This window comes from Megalobrama amblycephala, linkage group LG14, assembly GCF_018812025.1.
Source record: "Megalobrama amblycephala isolate DHTTF-2021 linkage group LG14, ASM1881202v1, whole genome shotgun sequence".
NCBI lineage: Eukaryota > Metazoa > Chordata > Actinopteri > Cypriniformes > Xenocyprididae > Megalobrama > Megalobrama amblycephala.
In genome coordinates this window covers 8,808,184-8,827,812 of record NC_063057.1, presented here as the reverse complement: position 1 = coordinate 8,827,812, position 19,629 = coordinate 8,808,184, and the positions used below count along the sequence as shown (strand labels likewise).

Below are 19,629 nucleotides of genomic sequence, written 5' to 3'. Positions count from 1 at the left end.
AATGAGCATTTTGCTGTCCCTTGGTCATGCTTTAACTTTGCAATTTCTAGTATTGCATTAGTATTGCGTCCTTCTCATGAGTATTTAATAATTTTTGACTTTTCAGTCTGAGTTAAATCTCTTTTTTGGCTCATTTTGCCTGTAAAAGAAAACTTGCCTAATAATTCTGCACACCTGAATATAAGGCATTTTTCATTTCCAGCCTTCATGAACAATTATAAATCACTTATAAATGATTAAAAACAATATTAATAGTAGTTATTAAGATTGATGTGGATTGGAATTGGTAAAATGTGCTTGGAAAAAAAAATATGATCAGAAAATCAACTTGCCTAATAATTCTGCACTCCCTGTACAGGGACATTTTTGCCCCATATTTTGAATTTTGGGGGCAAATTATTATTAATTTTGGTGGCATTTTTGCTCCAAGCCCCTGTTAATTTCTGCCCTTGTTGTGTGCTTGGCATGATGGCAGGGGGACGGGGGCTCTTTTTCGAGGACAAGCGGAAACCAAAGACTGTAGATATAGAAAGACGGTTCACTCATATTACTTACATATGGGGAGAAACTGCAACACACAATATGGTGGAATACGTCCCCACTTCTAAATAAAAGAGCTAATTTCTGATTGGTAAAGTCATCGACTGCACATGCGCAATGGTCGGTCTAGCCTGAAAAATAAGCTATTTGAGCATAAGAATTAAGAAACAATATCTGTGGGACAGTTTATGTCAGATTTTGTTGCTGATTTGAATTTAATTGTGATTTCGGCAAGCTGTTCTTGAGATTTCAGGAATCCCCCATTCAAATAAATAGGCCCAGAGGCATTGCAAATATGGCCGCAGATTGAACAGACTTTCTTTAAAAGGGACTTTGGCGGAGGTCCCGTCTGTTGAGAGGCCTATTTCAAGTGAAATGGCCAAAGGCCACTACATCTGTCCCGCTAAGACGATTTTTCAGTTGACACTCTAAGCTACAAATAAAGCAGCTTTAATATACAACACATTGTAAAATACACTGACAATTCAGAATTTATTTAGTTAAAATACATTTGAAACATCCAGTAAAATTATTTTCAAATATTTACTGCATTTGTTTTGTTTTTTACAAAAGTTATCACAAACTGTACACATCATAACAACATATAGCGATCATTTTAGTTGTCTGGTGCAAGTATAACAAAAAATCACTGAGAAGCAGTTCATCAATAGCTCAACCAGAAATCATCTCAGGAAGTTGAGTGCTAATCAAAACAGTTGGACAGTTTTTAGAAGCCATTACACAATATATGCAAATTGTGTATAAAGTTATTCAAGATCACGAGCCCATAAGTACAAACCAACCACCAAACGATCCATAGAAATGCACTTTAACAAGATAACAATTCGAAGAAATTCTCAATTATTTACACACATGCCGGCACTGGCAAAGTTAAATGAAATAAAAAAATACTACCTATCAGAAATTATACATTTCAAAACCATATTTAATGTACTGGTATCAGCATGCTACAAGAATACTTCATCTTTTTTCTATCAATCTGACCGAGCTCTGGGGCACTGTCTTCATGTGCAAATCAAAGGTAACAGTACACAGCCGTTTTGTAATTGCCATGATTGCATTATTACTTAATGGACACACCAGCAAACACTCAGAATACCCAAAAGTGAGGGTCCAGCTTTAAAACGTTAGGTGTGCAATTACCATGGTGTGTGCCATATTATTTGCATGCCGACTGAATAGATGCTGGATGATTTCACGCAATGATTACTAATTCTCTGACATAACAAAACTCGACTACAACACCTGGCAAATTTCTATTGGCTATTCATTTTAAATGACCACAGCGTGTGAATATTTTCTCAGTTGAACCTGTAGTTTGTGCGGTTGGCAGTGCAACTGAAAGAAAGAAAGATGTTTCAATGGCGTTAATTGCTTTAGATGTTATTAATTCGTTTGAAAATAATGTTTTTACCCCAAAAATATTATCTTTGACCCCCTCTGAAGAATGCTAAACATCAGTTTTTATAACTAATGATGCATCAACATTGATTTCTTTTGACTGTTATCTAAAGATGGACCTGCATATACTGTAGTATATTTGGCTAATATATGCCTGATTTAATTATTAATAGCACCTTAACAAAATTACACACAACTTTCTTACAGCATGGAGTGCCAGATACCATCAAATTTTTCATTCACTTTGTCTAGTGTTTCAGGCACAATTATGTTTCTCGCTTGTAATAGTTTCAGAAATCATTGTAAGGGAAATATTTGTTTTTGCCTGTAAGCACTGACAGTTCAATAATACATCAATAACTCTAGGACAGGAGAACAGGAGTGGGAGAGGGATGAGGATTAGTTCACTTTGAAATGAAAATTAGCCCAAGCTTTACTCACCCTCAAGCCATCCTAGGTGAATATGACTTCTTTCTGATGAACACAATCGAAGATATTTTAATAAATATCCTGACGCATTCGAGCTTAATAATGGCAGTGATAGGAATCAATGAGTATGAGCTGAAGAAAGTGCTTCCATCCACATCCATCATAAATATGTGCTCCATATGGCTCCGGGGGGTTAATAAAGTCCTTCTGAAGTGAAGCGATGCGTTTGTGGAAAAAAATATCCATATTTAAACTAATTATACTGCCTTCCGTATTGATGTTACAAAGAAAGTGTAAACTGGTGTCACGTCAGTTAAGATTTTTTCGCAACTTGTTAAATGAGGTTGTTAACTTTGTGAACTGCACTTTCTGCATACGTTGAATACGGAAGGTGGCTTGTGCAGAAGCGAGATATTTTACTTCATAACTTCATATGGATTTCTTTTTTTTTTTTTACACAAACGCATCGCTTCACTTCAGAAGGCCTTTATGAATTTCCCCTGGAGCCGTGTGGAATATGTTTATGATGGATGGATGTGGATGGAAGCAATTTCTTCAGCTCATACTCATTGATCCCTATCACTGCCATTATAAAGCTCGGATGCATCAGGGTATTCATTGATATTTCTACGATTATGTTCATCAGAAAGAAGAAAGTCAGGTGGCTTGAGGGTGAGTAAAGCTTTGGCTAATTTTCATTTAAAAGTGAACTAATACTTTAATGTTTGCCAAGTGTTTCATATATAAATCCTGCATGTTGATATTATTGGGCATAATCAACTTTTTTATGATGTTTGTTCTATTTTGAACTGAGAGAACCATCCCTCTTAACAACAACAACAACAACAACAACAACAACAAAACACGCTACATCTTTGGCTACTGTATAAGTCCCTTTTGACCATAATTTTCAGCACATGCTAGCTAAAAAAAAAAGAAACATAGTGTCACATTATTAAGTTAACTTTTGATGACCTAACAAAACTATTACCTGCTAGATTTTGTTTCTCTCTCTCTCTTTTTTTTTATATGTTTTGTATACTTTCTTATCCTGTTGTCCTATGTACATATACAGTATTACAGCTCAGTTATTGGATTCTTTTCCATTTTTTTCAACAACTTCAAGTACGATGAGCACATCATTAAATATTGATTCATATGTAATTTAATTAAGTTTAATTGAATTGTAATGTATTTAAATCAGTATAGTACAACAGTTTTATTCAAATAACGAGTCTTTAGAAACATCAATTAACAAGTAAATAATTTTAGTTTGTAGATTCGTCATTTATGTATAGTAAACATGCTTTGATTATGCTCTCTCCTTCGTAATGCCTCTCAGATTCATGATGACAGACTCTAGTCTAGAGGAATATCCATCCTGCATAACACACCTGTCTCAAATGGATAAAAGTTGTAGACTTTTAACATCTCAGCGTAGGGTGCTTTCACACTAGCACTTTTGGTGCGCACACAGGTTCGATTGACATCAGACTTTGGTTCATTTGGATGATGTGAATACTGTTTTCCAGCAAATAAAGGATGGTCTGGGCTACAGTTCATGTGAACTCAGATACAATTCGCTGCTGATATGAACACATGAATGAACTCATACTAAATCATGGAGGTGAACATCTATTGATGACGTATGATTTAATAAAACTGTGTATTTGTGCATGTTCTTACTCACTTTCCTGATGAGCGTGACTGATGCATTGCAAGCAGAGAATGTATATCTAATTTCTGCTGGACTCTCGTGTTCATTCGCAGCAGATAGATGCAAGCTTACTGCGGTTCGGACCCAAATAATATAATGTGAACACAATCCAGCAGGGGCAGGGCAAGGGGGGAGCAATCGAACTCTGGTTTGGACCAGGCAGTCGAATCAAGTGTGAAAGCAGCACCCCTAGTTTTTTAACAAGTGTAAATTGATCTTTATTAATATAAAGAAAAAAATATTAGAGGCTTGATAAATAATAGTAAGATGGCATTGATATCTATTTGGTCACATGATTGTGTGATTGTTTATCCATCTCAAACAGGTCTTGATTTCATATTCAAATGCCTCTTGTTTTCACTCCACTAACCCTGCATCAAATTTGTTAAATATTTTTACCAGACATGAGAAATATGTACCTGAAGTGTTCAAGAATATGAAATGATAAACACTGTCATTTCATACGTCTGTAAAATGACATGGTATCATTATAGTGTCAAACAGCAAGAGTCTTCGTATTATTTCACTGTCAGCTTCAAAGTGACCTGAAAACTATTGTTTTAGGAGCTCATAAACTCAGCACCAGTAAAAGCAAAATGTCAGAGAAATTATGAGATTTGGATACATGATTGTGTCTGTAGCAGGGATACCAGTACTGTTTAGTCCTTTTTCAAATAAAAATGCAACGTTACAAGCTACAACTAGAGAAAATATACCGTATTAATTATACAAACCAAATATGTTTTGGAGTTAGGATTTTGTGGATTCCAGGATATTATGGGGTCTGTGGAGGTTTTGGTGATGGACATGATCCTTGACTCTCAAAACTGGATGCTCTTCCTGGCCACTACAGAGACAGATGACACCAAAATATCACACCAGTGTAGTTTAGGACATATTAGACTTAAATGCACTTAGCAAATGGATCAGAATGAGCCCAAAGCACCACATTAGGGCTCAATCTACATAAAACTGTTACATGAAATTGTTATCATCTCATCTTACCTTCCAGGGATGGAATATGGATTTTCTCTTTTTTTCTTTTCTGTGAGCCACTAGTTAATTTTATTTTTTATTTTTTACCACCCTGTCAACATTTGAACTGGTCCATCCACAAAATATAAAATTATAAAAATGTTTTAGTGAAATATTTGTATGTTCCACAATTTTTAATATAATTTAATATTGTGTGTAATACTTTTAAAAATATATTTGTAAATGTAAACAAAAAAAATTATTAAATATGAAACAAATGTATTATAATTGATTGTGGTGAGGCAAGTGAAAATATATAATTATTATTTAATAAATAATTTAATATTGGGAAAAATTTGCAATTTATTTGTGCTAAATATATATTTTATATAAATATATATTTTAGTTACATATATTTAAATAAAATTATTATAATTTTTTTTTTATGGGCCAGTGGGAAAAAATGCCATACTTAATTTTTACTTCATTGTGGTGAGGCCAGTGAAAAATATCTAAATAATATTTAATAAATAATGTATAATATATGTTTTAGTTAAATATTTATGTGTTCCACAATTTTTGATACATTTTCTATTGTGTGTACTGTATAATGCTAATGATTATAATTGTTTGTGGTGAGGCAAGTGAAAATATATAATTATTATTTAATAAATAATTTAATATTGGGAAAAAATTTCAATTTATTTGTGCTAAATATATATTTTATATAAATATATATTTTAGTTACATATATTTAAATAAAATTATTATATTTTTTTATGGGCCAGTGGAAAAAAAAATGTCATACTTCATTTAACATTGAAAAAATAAATAATAATTCTCACAATTTTGACAAAATCGATAACGTTGCTTCGACATTTTTAAATCAGCAGAACAACACTTAATAAATCCTGTAAATCCAAATGTTTAAATTATGCATGGCATAAAAACAGCATGGTAGGCTAATGCAACACTTTCCTTAGGCAAGTGACATTTGCTCCCTGCTTTCTGCTCTGATTTCTAGTCTCTCACCTCACAAAGTGCATGCCAGTGGGTGATGGGCTTGCGTGGATAAGCTAGCATTTCATTCCAGTGGTCCCTGCCAAGACCCTCCGCATCCGGCCCTGTCCTGCACACCCCTATCACTTCATTGTGTCCAACTCTGAAAGAGAGACAGAATGCAAGACTTCATTTTAGATGTCGTTTTCACTGGTAGCCTGAGAACACATCTCATGACAGAAAGGATGTGTTCTTGATGGATGACGGTTTAAAGACATAATTTGCCTTAATTACAGTGTAGCTGTCTGGTTTAATAAAGTACACAGCAGAGTTTTACAAGCTCTGACTGAATGTTCTCGATTAAGATGTTTGCTGCAAATATTTAAATAACAACTGGATGTTATCTGACTAAATATTATAATCATCATCATCTTTCTTGTCAGAATAATTTATCTTCAACATGTTGTGAGTTTACACTGAGACAGACTCTAGCATCCACGTGATCCTACATAGGAAAAGCGTTACGGAGGATGAATGGATGGAGGTTTTGAATTTGGATGGTGGTTGTTTTTACATTATCTTAAGAGGCAGGGGCTGACCTGTCATAATCCATCACTGTGATTGACAGGCTGACCTGCTCCACGTTCTCAGGTGGGATATCGAAAATGATGGCCTCATTATAGACAGGATTGAGTGTGTTCTTCTTGGTGGTCGTCTTCCGCTTCTTCAGTCTCCGACCGTCACATATGAGGGAGACCTTAACATATGGATCTTTGGGGGGGACAAACGAACATTTTGTAGACCTTGATAATATTTTATGCATAGAAGAATTACATTTACATGTATTTTCTTTTTAGCTGTCTTAACACTCATGTTCTACTTGCGATCTGACAGACGCCACAGGCGTTTTAATATCTCAAAAAACATATTTGCATTGATGTGTCAGGTTGATGACATTTCCTACTCTTAGATGTAAACTAATCCATATGAATTGAGTGATTTAGACAAAATTTTATTGCTTTATATGATGAACATATTTAATTTAGGCTTTTATTCACATATAAACATTGATGAGTGAACATAAACAGAAGCACGTCAAGTGAACATTCTTGAGCTTCCGTTTACCATAACTGATGTGTGAGTTGATGAATGTATATATTAGAATAAAAGCCTAAATTCAATCTGTTCATCATATAAAGAGACCGTATCTCTTCAGAAAATTTGGACTAAACCGCTCAATTCATTTAGATTAGTTTTACAATCTCTTTATGAACTCTTTATGAAGTGTCAACGTGGTAGTTAGTTAGCTGTCAATGGAGGGACCTAAATCACTCAGATTTCATCAAAAAGATCTTCATTTGTGTTCTGAAGATGAACAGAATTCTTACTGGTTTGGAATGACATGATGTGAGTAATTAATGACAGAATTTTAATTTTCGGGTGAACTAACCCTTTAAGTAAATTAAGTAAACTTCAGTTTTACATATTTAAGTAAATTGGACCCAATTAAAATGAGTATGAAAATACATTTTTAGCAATTGTGCTGCTTTAACTCAATTTCAGTAAATTTAACAAGCAGGAACAATCATTATTACAGTGTGTTTTGGGGTAGGTTGGAGCGAAACTTTGAAGGACAAAGCCTCTAGGGGCAGGGTTGGACACTCCTGCTCTAATTTCCCAAACATAAATTTGGTAAAGTCATACTCAACAGATTATGAGGGTTAACACTTACCAGAGTAGCCAGTTATGTCCATGGCTTTTAGATTACGACATTTGATGACGGTGAGGGTCATGCGTCCAGCCGTGGGAAGATAGCAAAGGGAGTACATAATTTCACCCAGATCCACACTCTCCTGAAAGAAAGAAAGAAACAAAGAAAGAAAGAAAGAAAGAAAGAAAGTTAGATATTGAAAAGAAAACTTGTGCAGCAATAACAAGTTGATTTTACTGTATGCCAACAAATTCTAAAATAGCATTACGAACTATTGATTAAATGATCTGCAGGTATCATCCTTTTAGCAAATATTGTACTATGATTTTTCTCTTAAGAGTCTCTACAGAGAGTCCTTGATTCGACTGCAAACAAAACCGTTATTTACCGACTCTCCAAACAACAACTCAGACATACATAGCATATGAGCTATTGGACTAATGTTTGCTTATCAGGTTTAAACCTGATCTACTTTATATTAGATCTAGAGAGTGGATATATATCTCCTTTAAAAACTTTAGGGGGGGGGAAATCAGTGACTCAGAAACAAAGTTGTGTACAGAAATATGGCCCTTGTAGGAAATTGAGCTTTTTCCAAGAAGACTTTGATAACGGCTGTGTTTGTGTGTGTGTGTGTGTGCGCGCGTGGAAGTGTTACTGTGGGACGTATGGTTTGGGTGGCTCGTTCTTTTTCTCAGTTTTGAATGAGACAAATCTAGCTTCCCTGACCTTTATTAGCTTTGCAGAGGCAGTAAAGATTATTCTAAAAGGCCAGTGTGTATTTTGGTATTTACAGCCTCTCAGTACTGGAATAAGACGGCCATTATTCTTTCAAAGGCAACTAAAGATAGTGATTAATCTGTCCAAGTAAAGATTAAAAACAGATTGCGTAATAGAGAGAAATGTACACACTTAATCACTGTTGTACTGTAGGTTCTGTTAAATTTCAGGTGTACCACATGACTATTTTCTATCCTTCCAAATCACATGCAATTTCTCAATACAATTGATTACATACGGTTTAATTTTTTAGACTTACCCCCGGTTTCACAGACAAGGCTTAAGCTAGTCCTAGACTAAAATGCATGTTTAAGCTGTTTTAACTGAAAGCAACTTGTACTGACATATCTTAAAATATGTCACTGCCACTGTTTTGTCTTAAGATACACACCAGCAATGTCTTTTTCTATGGTATGTTTATAAAAACTACTTAAATATCCTAATTGAACTAAGGCCTAATCCTGGTTTAGCCTAAGCCCTGTCTGTGAAACTGGGCCATAGTGTTTGTTTTCTGATGTTTTTCCTTCAAAAACATCCGTGATATTAATATCTTGGGGTGTTTTTTTTTTTTCTCATCATATTTTCATCAACAGTATATTTTAATTCTCATAGTCATGTTGCGCAGTTCTTTATCCAGCCTTTGTTTTACATTTTTGTCATAAATTTCGTTGACGAGATTAACACCGATGTGGTAGTGCCTCTGTGTAGTCTGACGTCAAAACCCTCTCTGTCACATCCTATCCTCTCCTCCCACATCTCTTGTTATCTACACCATAAATGCTGAGTATAGAGAGCCATGGGCTAGTTCAGGAGTCACGTCTCCTATCGGCGTTCATGTCCGAAACAATTCACCGATCTTTTTGGGGCAATAATGCCCTTCCTGCTTTGACTATCCAACTTCCCCTCCTCCAGATCTGAATGGCCTTGCACACCACATCAATGTGCTCCAAAAACAGAGAACAAAATTAGACCTTCAAACGTCAGCGTAAGATAAAATAAAGGGTTTCGATGTGCAGTCGGAAGTGTAATGAAGCAAGGCTGCAATCTATGGCTCCGACTATTTTAGGAATTGAGAGTTACTAGCTTCTGTCCACAGTTGGGGGCCTAAGAGCAGCTGGTCTGGTTCTGAGAGTCAGTTTTTGTCCCTAAAGGGCAGTTATGATACTCTCATAAATGAAAACAACAGGTCGAAACCTCTCCACATCAATACTTTTGTATTGTAGCTATGAGGGAAAGCAATAGTCACTGGAGGGAATGAGAAGCAACTAGCATGAGAGTGATCCAAATGTTAGCAAGACACAACATAAGTGACTTGACAGGCACATAAATGTGCATCTCTGCCAACCAAACAACAGGAAAATGAATAAATTGCTGAAAACAACACAATCAGGAAATTAATGAGCCTGAAAGAGACTGTTACGTCAAACAAGTAGGAGGAAGAGATTGCTTTTCCCAAACAGGAATGACTCACCACACAATCTCTGTGGTGAACAAAATGAAACACTGTCACCATTCACTTTGTTTTTGTAACAGGAAGTCAGTGAAAGTCATTGTTAATGCAACTGAGTCACTGTAAGTGAGGTGAGTATGACGGGCGATGCCTTTCACCTCTACAGATCGTCTAGTTATTGAATAAGTGTGCAGGTTACCATTTAAACTAGGGTTTAATGTTTCAGGGAAATCACAGATATAGCTTTTAAACTAAGTACACAAACCTTTTTTCATTATCCTCCAATTAGATATATTGTAGTATATGCTCAGCGTAAAGTTAAAGGGATAGTTCGCCCAAAAATGAAAATCATCCCATGATTTACTCACCCTCAAACCATCCTAGGTGTATATGACTAACTTCTTTCAGACGAACGCAATCGGAGAGATATTCAAAAATCTTTCCAAAGATTTATAGTGAGGTGGAGGTAGTGAAGGGAGGGCCTGTTTTGAAGCCAAAAATAAATGCATCCATCCATCATAAATATAATCCATACGGTTCCAGTGGGTTAATAAAGGCCTTCTGAAGTGAGGTGATGGGTTTTTGTAAGAAAAAAAATATCCATATTTAAAAATTTATAATCTAAAATAACTAGCTTCTGACAGACGACCATACGCATACATATGGGTAAACCCTTGACGCGATGTATGACGCAGGATGTAGGAGAATCGTAAGCTTAGACGTCTCTCGCAGTTCAAACAAATAGGGCTGTGCAACAAACTGAAGCTCCTCTTGTCTTATACAGAAATCCCCCAACATTTCTCTTTAAAATTTCTCATTTTAGACTTCTAATTTGTGACCGGTGTTTTATTTTGCTCTATCCTCTGTGCGTCCGCGTTCATCATTGCAAATTGATGTGTACGGCCGGCTGCCGGAAGCTAGTTACTGAATTTTAATTTTTGGGTGAACTATCCCTTTAAGAAGTTCTGTCCTTAAAAATCCCTCATAACATGACTGATGCAGTTACATAAGCTCTGATATATTAACTGAGGCGTAATGAGTGGGCTTCATTATCATGAGGGCCAATCTGACTAAGAAAGCTAAAAAAAAAAAAAGGGCGGAAATTGCTTATGTTCTTTTTGTCTTAGTCCTGAAATGTGGTGCCAGTAACATTTCTTATTGTACTCTGAAGTCAGTGGGACGGCAGGGCAAACTCAATTCCACACCTGTTGGGTTAGTCACGGCTGTGGTTTGAAGGCTCTGGCTTGATAATCATGCTTCCTGTAGCTCTGGAAACTGGCAATTGGATCTATATTTGGAAGGGGTATGTGGGTGCCCTGAAAGGGTGAGTCAGTTTGGAGATGAGCCACACCTGGCTTTACATAACAGATCAATCTATCTGTAAATGAGACATTCATACTCATGCAGTAAATTTTTCTCAGTTTGATTGAAGTATAGTTAGAACATATGTGAATACGATTATCCTTGAACTTTCGACAGGCAATAGCAATACCAAAGTCATGGTTTTTAATATTTGCATTTACATTACAGCTATGCATTTGGCAGATGCTTTTATTTATATCATATAAAACTTGTGTATGACTTTTATATATTTATATATTATTAATTTTTTTGTAATAGTTTTCTAGAAAGTGTCTTCCAAATGCATAATTGTAAATGCAAATATAAATTTAAATTGGATTGGCAACAGCCCTTAGGAAGGTGAATTGGAATGACAGGAAAATGAATTTACTGAAATGCAATTCAAATCTAACTTTCCATCAATCAATCAATCAATCAATCAATCAATCAATCAATCAATCAATCAATCAATCCATCTATCAATCCATCCATCCATTACCTCCAAGGCTTTTTAAACAAGACTTTCTCATGCAAACATTCATTCAATTTACAGTTTGAATTTCTTTGAATTTCAATTCATTAAATTTTATTTCCTTATATTCACATTTGAATTGCAATTCTGCTTCCTGTTTGCAACTTCAACTCAAATTCAATCTAAATTCAGGAATTGACTTCTCAATTCAACTCTGAATGATGAACAACCCTGCCAGAAATCTGCTCTTATTGAGGTATCTGATGAAAGTAGCGTTTATGAACTATGCTTTCTATACGCACAAGGACTGTTTGCTTACTGTAGTAGCTGCATGGATGTCCTTCCAAACCACAGCTTCACGTGAAAGGTCAGACAGCTCAAAAAGGTTATCAACCACCACCTCGCCGATCATGTCATGACTTGTGAAGCGGTCAAAGTCGTACACGCTGAAGTGTAACTTGCGATTGCACAGCTCACTGTACTCCACAGGGAAGCGGAACGTCTCGTCGAACATGGGGTTGAGTGTCTTGCGGTGGACCCTCGTCTGAAACTTCTTTTTGCGCTCTGGAAGCAGGTAGATTTTCACGTAGGGGTCGGAGGTGCCTGTGAAGTCTTTGGCGGGCAGATCCAGGGCCTTTAGAATGCGAACCACAAGAGCTTGTTCCTCATAGTCGTAGCTGAGGGCAAAGCTCAGCTTTCCGCACGTCTCCACCGGCTCCTTGGCTCCTTCTTCAGAGTCCACAGATTTCTGCTTGTACAGCTCAGGTTTGATACGGCCGATACTGACTGCAGAAGACTGGCGCACTGGTAGAGTGTCCATGGTGAAGTCCACGCTGGTCACATTCATCTGCCGCGGCAGGTGTCGACGGAAAGAATTGTGCCTATGAAAGGAGGAGAACTTTTATAGCTACTTATGAAAAAAAATTATATTAGTTTGGTCATGCACCTTGTGTTGGGGAATCTATTCTAAAACTAAACTAGTCAAACTGGTCTTTTAAAAACTAAATACAAGCTACTATCAAAATATAGCTAAGAACCATATATTTTAAAATATATCTAATTATATCATTTAAAACTTAATCAAAGCAATATGTATATTTTGAATTAATTCAATCAATTAATCAATTAAGGTGACAGCATAACTATGGAAGCTTGTTTCCGTCATGAAATAAAAAAAAAGTGACTTTTTATCTCACAATTCTGACTTTTTTTCTCGCAATTGTGAGTTTATATCTCACAAGCCTGCCTTTTTTCTCAGAATTGCGAGATATAAAGTCAGAATTGCATGATGTAAATTCAGAATTTCGTGATATAAAGTCAGAATTGTGAGTAATAAAGTCAGAATTTCGTGATATAAAGTCAGAATTTCGTGATATAAAATCAGAATTTCGTGATATAAAGTCAGAATTGCGAGTTAAGTCAGAATTGTGAGATATAAAGTCAGAATTGCGAGTTATAAAGTCAGAATTTTATGATATAAAGTCAGAATTGCGAAATATAAACACAATTATGAGAGGAAAAAAAGTCAGAATTGGTAATTGTGACTTTTTATCTCACAATTCTGACTTAAGATGCAATTGCGAGTTTCTAACATGCAATTCTGCCTTTGCAACTCAAAATTGTGTTTATCTCGCAATTCTGAGAAAAAAAGAACTGTGAGATAAAAAGTCGCAATTACCTTTTTATTTTTTTATTTAGTGGTGGAAACAAGCTTCCATATATAACATAATCGTAAATACAATTAAAAATCCTGTAATAATAATGAATAAGTAAAACAATTTGATTCTATTTTTTTATTAAATCATTTACCAGTTCATCTAAATGAACTGACTCACTAAAACGAATCAGCACTATATACTGTATGCAAGAGAGGATGTCACACTAGTGAAAAATTGAGTTTAGTAAGTTAGTAGCAATGCTCCTATTAGTTAATTACTCAGCACTACAAGAACTTTAATATCGTGTTCCACGTCAAGCTGTTTTATTCAATTTTTAGCAACTTTTATATTGTAGTTTATAATAGTTAGGATTTTTTTTTACAAGAAAACCTATTTTCAACACTCGTCATGCTCCTGAGGAAATCATTCTCTACTTATCCTTGGTGTTTCCTAGCAACTAGCACCTTTAGGACGATGACAACAAACATATGACAGTGACAACATGTTAAAAAAAGTCATGGATTATATCATTTAAAAGACTTTGTAAATGCTGTGATTTAATATGTTTTTATGTATTTGTTTTTCCAAATAAGTCTTTCCACCATTTTTCTCACTTGATCTCTTATCATCACTGTCAGTCTGTGTCTCTCTCTTTCTACTTTGTCCAAATCTGTCTATCACCTGCACATGTTTGCTGCACATTACGCCTTGCAATTTGCACATCCTAGTACAATGCGATGATAAATTGTAAAGACACAGAGTAATTAACTGATGTCTTCGGATGTTTTGAAGAGCACTTCTTTCAGCATCCAGTGTTTGATGGCAGTGTTTCTAAAATATCTTGCCAGGCGTAATGAATGAGTCTGTGAGTCAATGCCAGAATTTGCTATTTGTATTTCTACACTCCCATATAAAAGATTGCAGAAGGTGGTGGACGAGGTGGAAATGTTCAAGTCTTATCAGCCAGTCACCTGTTGCAAAATACAATGAACTATAAACTATCCTCTCAGCTCATTTGATCTTGGTTTTAGTTCATGTAAGCTATCTAACAATAGTGTTTTATCATATTACAGCAGAAGGACGTTCATTTTTGCAGGCATGTGTATCATAACACATGCTCATGAATAGTTAAATTAAATTGTGCATACTTAAATAACAGCTTTTGACAGAAACGAACACGAATTCCAGCTTAAATACCAAAGGCGTTTAATAGATCTGCTTGATGTGTCGAAAATAATGCACTTTATTACTGAACTCAATGGGTTGTGGCTGCAAATCATTTCTAAGAAATCTTCACTTGAGGCACTGTAAAACAGTAAGGAGTTATATAATAATAGCATTTCATATATCTTCAGTTTCTTCCCCAGAAAGCTAAAGGATTTAAAAACCTTCAGGAGTGCATTAACTCATCAAAAATAGTTGAAATATCCTCTCCTCAGTATAGTTCAACTCACTTTAGTGATCCACCTACCATGAAATGACCTTTTCAAAGAAACTAGCTTCACTTCTTAAAGACTTTTAAACAAGGTTTGCCATTATCTCATGACATATTGGCCTACTTATTTATTTTATTACTATATTTCTTTAATATTTCGAGACAAGTCCAAGTGATGTACTTCCCAAGAGAAGTATAGTGGAAGTTAGTATTAGAGGAATGACAGAAGAATAGAAAAAGAAACAAAAAATGTTTCACGATGACATTTAAGCAGCTTCGTTTGGCCTTTTCGTACACCTCATCAACAGGAAGACACCTTATTTGTTACACTGCATTGGAGTTATTAATGATATTTCAGTAGCTTGTCAATAATGGATTCCACGAGGAACTGAGCACAGCTGTTCCTCCTTTCCCCAGTCGGACAAACAGTCGCAGCATGTCAGTGCTATTGCGTGGCAACACTAATTACATCCCTGCTTTCTTTAAATACGGTGCCACGTGAAACAAAGAGAAGAAGAGCTGATTGTTTAATTGCTGGGGTCACTTAATGCTGTTGCCATGGCAATGTGACTCTAGGGTTCTGATTGGTGAGCTGCAGTAATTAATGGGCGTATACAGCAACCAGGAGATGTGCCATCACCCTATCAACGAGGTGAATATGTGAAAATAAGAGAGTTGTAAAAAATAGTAACACCAGAATTATAGAATAATTGAAATTTTACCACCCTAGTTAATTCCTTTTAATTGTAATGCTGGACATTTTTATTATATTATTGGTTATTACTGGTAAATTGTTAAAAATATAGAAAAATTTTATTTGTTTTTATATTGTTTTAACATGCATATTAAATACGGGGAAAATATAGTATATATAAAAAATAGAAAATACAGCATATATATATATATATATATATATATATATATATATATATATATATATATATATATATATATATATATATATATATATATATATATATATATATATATATATATATATATATATATATATATATATATATATATATATATATATGCTGTATTTTTCTGCTTTCCTATTATTAAAAATGAAAAAAGCTCTATATTGTACATGCTTGTGGGGCTTAATCTACTTAGTAGCTGTGCATTGGCTTAGATCCGTTTGTTTTATTTCTAGCTGGAAGGCAGCCATGAAAAGCATAAATGTGGATATCTCATAAATGAAAAGAAAAAAAAAACAGCTGCTCAGTCATTTGCTGTGTTTAAAGGCACACACTGATCACAAATCATTCAGTATGTGTTTATCATTCAGTAAAGGCAACACATCCTCTCAATTACATCAAGTATATGTTCTGCTTTCTAAGCTAGATATGAGTTATTAACTCAAGTGATAATAATGAAATGATTAACCCTCTTCTGTAGTGTCATTCAATGTGCAATCAAGCATCAACAGTAGATCTCCATGTAATTCATCATGTAATTGACATATCACCTTGAGGACGAGGTAGGTTCAGTGGTCTGCCTCTGGATTTTGGCCTGCTTGGTCAGACAGTCACGCAGAGCCTGCTGCACCTCAGCAGGGATGTCTGGTGACGTCTGACTGATCTTCATGGCCGCCTCCAGGATCTTAACAGAACTGCGGCCATTGACCTTCACTTCTGGTACCTTCCACCTCTTGTCGTCCTCATCGTCTTGCTGGACTTGCGATGGCTGTCTTCCCGCAATTGCAAGTGCCTTGGCCTCAAGATGAGGAGAAACAGTACGAGACACCGGAGGTTGGGCTGGGGGGGCCTCGGGCAGCACCCCCGGCCGGCAGCTGTCAGCATTGGACGAGAGCGCCTTGCTTCTCCAAATGGGCCAGCACAGCTTCCAAAAGACAAAGAGAGAGACTACCAAAAGGGCGAGCCCACAGAAACCTACGACCACAGCTAGGAGACTTACAGAGATGTCTACAGGCAACAAGAGGAAGAGAGAGCAAAGAAAAAGAGGCAAGTATATGAAGATTGGAAAGAAAGTGTGTTGAGGAGATTATAAAGAACAGAAGGTGAGGGGAAAAACGAGGATAGGAAAGAGATAAATGAACACCAGACGGGCAGACAGAGAGCACCAGCAGCAATAAATGATGCATGACAGACAAACAGGAGAAAGAGGGAGAGAGAAAAAGAAAAGAAAGAGAGGGCAAGGTATAAGAAAAAGAAGACTGAAATGTGCTTGTTTAGTAAAGCAGAGATTAGAGTTATTTTGCTCCCCTTTTCAGTGGCCCATGCAACCAAAGTTGATATAGAATGAAAAATAGAGAATAAAAAGTCACAGGTTCACAGGCACTCGACAAACTTGATTCAACCTTTTTTTATACATATAAAAACCTTAATTATATCTCAGTGTTGATGCTGAAATGAGTGGCACTGTTGAACCTTCGTATGTGTCCAACAGGTGCAAGAGTTTCAGCTGCCTAATGCACTGCGCAATGCAACACATAATTATAGTTGTTTGCCGTGTCATGGAGTGAGGTTTATCACCATACTGCTAATGGTGCTACTAACCAATAAGAAATGATCTACAGTGATGGAATCACTCTCATACATGACCACCACCCTCCTGAGGTGACTGTACCATGATAAAATATCATCTGCATCAGCATGTGGTCATTTGATTTAATTAATTTCTGGCTTCTGCTGCATACATGGCCATTATGGCTCTATCACACAATATAGTACAGTATGCACTGATGTGTTTTGAAAATTGTTAGGGTATATTATTTCTGTATTTGTTTCATTGTGTAAATCAAAACATATACTGACTAAGTTAAATTGATTTTTATAATGAATGCATGCTTTATTTCATTTACCAGTAGTGTGGTAGGTTGCAAACAATTTGCACAGTTTATAGATAAGTTGTAGAAACTACTTTCGTTAACACTTTATTTTATACAGTGTCCTTGTTACACATGTTACATGTAATTACTGTAGTAATAACTATAAATTATGCATATTTACATGCTATCCCTTAAACAAACCCTAACCCTATAGTAAGTACCTACATGTAGTTAGCCTAATTAGTACTTTACACTGTACACTTAAAATAAAGTGTAATATACTTTTATTTCGTCATAACAATTACGGGCAAACAACACTGAGATACAAACGTTGAAACGTTCTGCCAATTAAACTTGCGCTTTATTCTAACGTCTCCATTTGCAGTACCGGCCTCCATTTACCACGTTTTATCTTGAAAAACTCTAGTTTTGCTACAGAATTTCACGAAAACGTCTTACACGCAATATTTTATATTATTGAAACAAAACTCAGTGAACGAGCAGAGTTTCAAACTTGTTGCGCCCTGATGATAAGTAACCCGTGTCCTATATGATGGCTGATTTCAGGTAATTTTATAAATGCTAAGAATTGTTTCTGTGACCGCGAACGAACTAATCAAACTTTCAGTGCTCTGGCGTCATGCACTCGTTCTTTGACAAAGTTTTCTCGTTTACTGGCCAACCAAAGTTCCTGAAGAAAATATGTTTGTGAGAGGATAATAGAGCATTATTTAAGTTAAATTTACCTGAACTTCCTTTACCTGGTATGTTGCTCTCCAGTGGAAATATATCCGCGCATTTCTCCCGGTCGACGTGCCCGGCGAGGCACAGCTCCGTCACTATTTGGAGAGCCCTTTGGCACAGGGTGATACCATCCTCTGTGCGGACATTCATGTCTTTCCTGTTAATCCATTGTATGTTGGACGATGCGTGAGGGCGAGGGTTCATTGGGGCACCATGTGAGCTGCCGAGTGCAGCTGATGCGCAAGGAAATGGAGAGAGAGTGATGCGTTCAAGTCCATGTCCTCCGCGCAAAGGCGCACCAGATTCTTTAACGCGGTGCAACATTGTAGGGGCATTTCTACACTGCCCAATAGGAGACACGCGTTGTCTAGAGAGGGAGGATCATAAACAGGGGGGGGGGGGGAAATATGTATTACATTCTCATTATTTAGGAAGTATTTAGAGTAAACACGAATTTGCTTTATGATAATTCCAAATATTGTCCATGCCTTTCAAACTTGAGATGAAGTTGTAAATCTGTATATATACAGTCAAACCAAAAATTATTCAGATATTTTTTATATTTTTGATATATTTTTACTAGTGGGTGCAGGACACTGTAGTTCATTTATTTAAGTGAGGATAGCAAAATAAACTGTGGCATATTATACCCAAAAAAATCTTCATACAGTGGACTACCAGTAAAAATGTATAAAAATATGGAAAAAAAAAATTATTCAGACACTTTGACCTGACCATGTTTTGCTTAATCTGACATAATTAATATTATTTTTGTTCAAGGTGTCTGAATAAATTTTAGTTTGACTGTATATATTATATAAGTTTTTGTTTACTCTTAGAAGGCTGTAATTGCTGACTTCTTGCAGTTTCAATGTTTTTGGCAATTGTAAATTGAATATGTGTGTCAAATTATTAACTGTAACATCTGTTTTAACATTCTAACTCTTTAAATAAGTTTTGTTTAATAGTTTGTGGAAACTGTTTTCATTAATAATTCCATTATCAGAGATTTCACATGTGTTGTCAGATGTAGAAAACAAGTCAAATATGAGTAGACATTGTTTTTAATAGAACAAAAGAGGATTGGGAATCCATGTCTGATGGATGAGAGAACACTATGTACTTGGCTCAGTGCTGCTCATAGAGTCTGACAATCTCCTTG

The 19,629-nt window shown here is 35.7% G+C and overlaps 1 protein-coding gene across 2 annotated transcripts; it reads right to left on the bottom strand.

Moving 5' to 3' along the window:
• Window positions 1-974: 974 nt before the first annotated feature.
• Window positions 975-18,779, bottom strand: syt10 (synaptotagmin X). 2 transcript variants are annotated; one of them, XM_048156018.1, is made up of 8 exons: window positions 18,470-18,779; window positions 16,401-16,857; window positions 12,156-12,717; window positions 7,815-7,935; window positions 6,682-6,853; window positions 6,116-6,245; window positions 4,843-4,955; window positions 975-1,899 (listed from the first exon to the last, which is right to left on the bottom strand). In XM_048156018.1, the coding sequence occupies exons 1-7, from the start codon at window positions 18,669-18,671 to the stop codon at window positions 4,884-4,886; spliced, it is 1,716 nt and encodes a 571-aa protein (XP_048011975.1). In that variant the 5' UTR covers window positions 18,672-18,779; the 3' UTR covers window positions 975-1,899; window positions 4,843-4,883. The 2 variants fall into 2 exon arrangements, with proteins under 2 accessions (XP_048011975.1, XP_048011976.1); XM_048156019.1 differs by lacking the exon at window positions 975-1,899 and having other exon boundaries at window positions 2,981-4,955; window positions 18,485-18,779.
• Window positions 18,780-19,629: the final 850 nt, after the last annotated feature.